Source organism: Salvelinus sp. IW2-2015, linkage group LG22 (assembly GCF_002910315.2).
Source record: "Salvelinus sp. IW2-2015 linkage group LG22, ASM291031v2, whole genome shotgun sequence".
NCBI classification, from domain to species: domain Eukaryota; kingdom Metazoa; phylum Chordata; class Actinopteri; order Salmoniformes; family Salmonidae; genus Salvelinus; species Salvelinus sp. IW2-2015.
The window spans coordinates 22,329,812-22,334,995 of record NC_036862.1 but is presented as its reverse complement, the minus strand read 5'-3'; the positions used below and the strand labels follow the sequence as shown (position 1 = coordinate 22,334,995).

General features: G+C 39.1%; 1 protein-coding gene across 1 annotated transcript in view; it reads left to right on the top strand.

Annotated features, from left to right (window-relative positions):
• Positions 1–5,184, top strand: part of LOC111982683 (LIM domain kinase 1) — a 151,415-nt gene that overhangs the window by 30,857 nt on the left and 115,374 nt on the right. Inside the window, exon 2 of the mRNA XM_070433868.1 lies at positions 3,963–4,062. Within this exon, the coding sequence (XP_070289969.1) occupies positions 3,963–4,062 (100 nt within the window). The remainder of the gene's footprint in view (positions 1–3,962; positions 4,063–5,184) is intronic.

Below are 5,184 nucleotides of genomic sequence, written 5' to 3'. Positions count from 1 at the left end.
CAACAGGTGTAGACTAAGAGTGACATTTTTATTTACAGGTCCATTCCAACAATGCAGAGAGAATAATTGAGAAATAAGAGATAAGTAATAACACATAATAATAAAAGTAATATAAATACACAATGAGTAAAGATAACCTGGTCTATACACGGGGTACCAGTACCGAGTTGTGTGCAGGGGTAATGAGGTAATTGAGTTAGATATGTACAGTGGGGCAAAAAAGTATTTAGTCAGCCACCAATTGTGCAAGTTCTCCCACTTAAAAAGATGAGAGAGGCCTGTAATATCATCATAGGTACACTTCAACTATGACAGACAAAATGAGAAAAACAAATCCAGAAAATCACATGTGAGGATTTTTAATGAATTTATTTGCAAATTATGTGGAAAATAAGTATTTGGTCACCTACAAAAAAGCAAGATTTCTGGCTCTCACAGACCTGTAACTTCTTCTTTAAGAGGCTCCTCTGTCCTCCACTCGTTACCTGTATTAATGGCACCTGTTTGAACTTGTTATCAGTATAAAAGACACCTGTCCACAACCTCAAACAGTCACACTCCAAACTCCACTATGGCCAAGACCAAAGAGCTGTCAAAGGACACCAGAAACAAAATTGTAGACCTGCACCAGGCTGGGAAGACTGAATCTGCAATAGGTAAGCAGCTTGGTTTGAAGAAATCAACTGTTGGAGCAATTTAAGGAAATGGAAGACATTTACAAAGCATTTGACAAATGAAATGACCCTAAAGATGCTAACCTCTCACCATTACCATTAACAGTAACAGGGGTAATATCTTGGTGTTAAACAAAATCTCTTTCTCTGAGCAATTATATTAGTATAAAATAATACATTTAAAATAGTTATTTTTGTTTTTTACAATATAGCTCAGTATTTTAATAAATTATTTTATACAGTTACAATTGCTCATTTTTATCAATGATGTCAATCATTTTGGACCCGACTATTTTGAGCTGCGTCCCAAATGGCACCCTATTCCCTTTATAGAGCACTTGTTTTGTCTATGGCCCATAGCGCTCTGGTCAAAGTAGTGCACTATATAGGGCAGTGTTTCCCAACCCAGCACAATAGTGACTGACCAGGGTTAMAATAAAAATGTGTACTGTTGGGTGTTCTCGATGACCAGGTTTAGGTAACACTGATATAGGGAGTAGTGCACTTTGGACCACAGCCCTATGGGTCTATGCACTATATACTATAAATAATAGGGTGCTATTTGTGATGAAGCCAATGACTTGATAAGGGCTGCCAAGACCTCTGGAATAAGGTTGAATTGACTCMCTGAACCCTRAAAGKCAGTGACAAGTGACATTGACAAATGTAAAACAAGGAAACCGATTTATGAAGATCCAAGCACTTTGTTGCAGCTTTCTGGCTCTTGCTCGCTGTTCTCTTGCTCTCGCTCTCTCTCAATCTTTCTCACTCTCTTGCTCGCTTGCTTTCTCACTCTCTTTCTCTCTCTCAGATGAAACTTTCTTTTGCTCACATATGAAACAGAATCTTATATTTTGGTTCATCTAATTCATCCTGTACAAATTAATAGTATTTATTTTTCTGACACCATGTTCCTGTTTGCATACCACATCCACCCTTCTCCCATTCTGGATTTACTGTACCTGGGGATAACAAATGCTATTGTGATCATTCTCAASACACACACACACACCTAAATCCTCCCACAAGCAAAAGCAGTGTAGAATAGATGAATGTGGTTCCGCTCCAAAGCGCTACTTCTAAGAACTAAAGTAAAAGAAAAAAAGCCACATTTGCATGCCCCGAAAATATCCCACATTTCTAATACTCAGTTGAATTAAGAATAGGTACATTTCTCTCCATTTTGAAATTGGGGGGATTTTATGCGTTTGAGCTCATGAGTGTCAGTTGATGAATTTGTTTTTGCTGTCTAACTGATGCTATGGTTTTTGTTTGTATAGAAACTATTTGTGTCATTTGGGGTCAACAGTGATCTTATATTATTACAATCCTACAGTATTAGAGTACTTTTCAGACTTTTACAGAATTTTCCACTGAAACAGAGATATCAACCCTTGATCAATAATCAATTGACATCCTCTACCACCAGTAGTGATAAGAGGTCTGATGAGTGGCTGTCTGATACATCAATTTGCTCTTACTGGATTTCAGGAGCTACGCTGATCAGTTAGTTTTCAGTCACTTTTAAAGAGGGAGGTGGGAAATATCACATATCTCATGGAATAACACTGGTGCTGGTGGTGGTGGTGATGTATCATGAAGTATATGAGCCATGCAAATTGTGAAGCTAATGTACAGGGTTTAAGTCGGAAGTTTACATACACCTTAGCCAAATACATTCAAACTCAGTTTTTCACAATTCCTGACATTTAATCCCTGTCTTAGGTCAGTTAGGTCACCACTTTTTTTTTTTAAGAATGTGAAAATGTCAGAATAATAGTAGAGAGAATGATTTATTTCAGCTTTTTATTCATTCATCACATTCCCAGTGGTCAAAAATTTACTACACTCAATCAGTATTTGGTAGCTTGCCTTTAAATTGTTTTAACTTGGGTCAAATGTTTCGGGTAGCCTTCCACAAGTTCCCACAATAAGTTGGGGTGAATTTTCGCCCATTCCTCCTGACAGGACTGGTGTAACTGAGTCAGGTTTGTAGGCCTCCTTGATCACACACGCTTTTTAGTTCTGCCCACAAATTTTCTATGGGATTGAGGTCAGGACTTTGTGATGGCCACTCCAATACCTTGACTTTGTTGTCCTTTAGCCATTTTGCCACAAACTTGGAAGTATGCTTGGGGTCATTGTCCATTTGGAGGACCCATTTGCGACCAAGCATTAACTTCTTGACTGATGTCTTGAGATGTTGCTTCATTACAATCCACATCCTGCCTCATGATGCCATCTATTTTGTGAAGTGCACCAGTCCCCTCTGCAGCAAAGCACTCCCACAACATGATGCTGCCACCCCCATGCTTCACGGTTGGGATGGTGTTCTTCGGCTTGAAAGCCTCCCCTTTGTCCTCCAAACATAACGATGGTCATTATGGCAAAACAGTTCTATTTTTGCTTCATCAGACCAGAGGACATTTCTCCAAAAGGTACGATCTTTGTCCCCATGTGCAGTTGCAAACCATAGTCGGGCTTTTCTATGGCGGCTTTGGAGCAGTGGCTTCTTCCTTGCTGAGCGGCCTTTCAGGTTATGTCGATATAGGACTCATTTACTGTGGATATAGATACTTTGTACCTATTTCCTCCAGCATCTTCACAAGTTCCTTTGCTGTTGTTCTGGGATTGATTTGCACCTTTTGCACCAAAGTACGTTTAATCTCTAGGAAACAGAACGCGTCTCCTTCCTGAGCGGTATGAAGCTGCGTGGTCCCATGGTGTTTATTACTTGCGTACTATTGTTTTGCTACAGTTGAAACGTGGTACCTTCCATTTTGCGTTTGGAAATTGCTTCCCAAGGATGAAACCAAGGGACTTGAGGGGTTCTTTTTGCTGATTTTCTTTTGATTTTCCCATGATTTCAAGCAGAGAGGCACTGAGTTTGAAGGTAGGCCTTGAAATACATCCACAGGTACACCTCCAATTGATTCAAATGATGTCAATTAGCCAATCAGAAGCTTCTAAAGTCATGACATCATTTTCTGGAATTTTCCAAGCTGTTTAAAGGCACAGTCAACTTAGTGTATGTAAACTTCTGACCCACTGGAATTGTGATACAGTGAATTATAAGTGAAATATCTGTATGTAAAGAATTGTTGGAAAAATGACTTGTGTCATGCACAAAGTAATGTCCTAACCGACTTGCCAAAACTATAGTTTGTTATCAAGAAATTTGTGGAGTGGTTGAAAAACGAGTTTTAATGACTCCAACCTAAGTGTTTGTAAACTTCCGACTTCAACTGTACGTGTCATCCTTTGATCTGTCCACTAACTGTATTACAGCTGGCAGAAGCTTGCCCGTGTGTGCAGGATGCAGACAGCGGATCTATGATGAACAGTATCTCCAGGCACTCAACACTGACTGGCACACAGTATGCTTCAGGTGAGTGCTGCTTAAACAGTGTCCTCTCACTGATCAGTCAGTCTATTCTCCTGTCAATCTTCTAACAGACAACTGATATCCATGCTACTTGTTYTATTCATAATGACCAGTTTTGGATTTGTTTTTGACAGACATGAGATCTCTGTTTTTTCAGGTGGCATTATTGCTCTACATACATCCTTCTTAACTTGCTCCATTAGTAGGTAATGTGCATGATGCTACTGCAATGGCACCTTCCAGCATTCTAGTACTAACCAAACACACACTTCTGATTCCTCCTCAGATATTTATCTAAACTTTACTGATTAACGGTGGATTACAGTTAACCACACCTGTTTGATGTCTCTCATTGGGGGCATGCTTGGAATGCTTATTGATCCAATCACAATATTGAACATGTGGTTCCCGTCACATCAAATCTCTAGCTATCGAGTGCTAGCTATCGAGTATGTTGTTATAAGTGTCTCAGTGCGTTACCTCTTTTAAACTTCCACTTTAAACTACCCATTTTTAAGACCTCGTAAGCTTTTACATTTTTCCCCCSTTTATTTAAAGTGAAACTGACAGMATTTTAGCAACATGAAATGGTATTAAAATCTGTTCATATGCACCCTCTAAATTCTTARATATGGTCATTTTCACATTTTCATACATAGAATGTTTGGGAATTACGTATACTAAGGGATGTGAAAATTCTATAGCAATATAGAGTGGGAAAGCGGCCGTGCATTTGGGCAATTAATAGACAGGAAATAAAAAAAAAAATTTAAACGAATAAAAACATCTCTCTATGCAGACCGGTGCACCATAGCCAATCAGCGGTACAGTAGGCCTATATGCAAACAAGCCATTTGCCCCAAGGGCCTGCCATCATTTACTTTGAACTGGACTGTGTRTTTACAGGCAGTTGCAACAGCGCGGCTTTAGATCATTAGAACGCATTCACCAAAAGCCACAAAATACACTTGAATGGATTTCTGCAAATATGTATCTAAATACCACCGGAGTCCTCTTACATTTGGAAACTTTACAGTCCTATTGATCAAACAACCATAAAAAGGTAGGCTATCTTTCCCTATATGCACATCAACAACAACAAGATGAACAACTAATGCTAGCCAG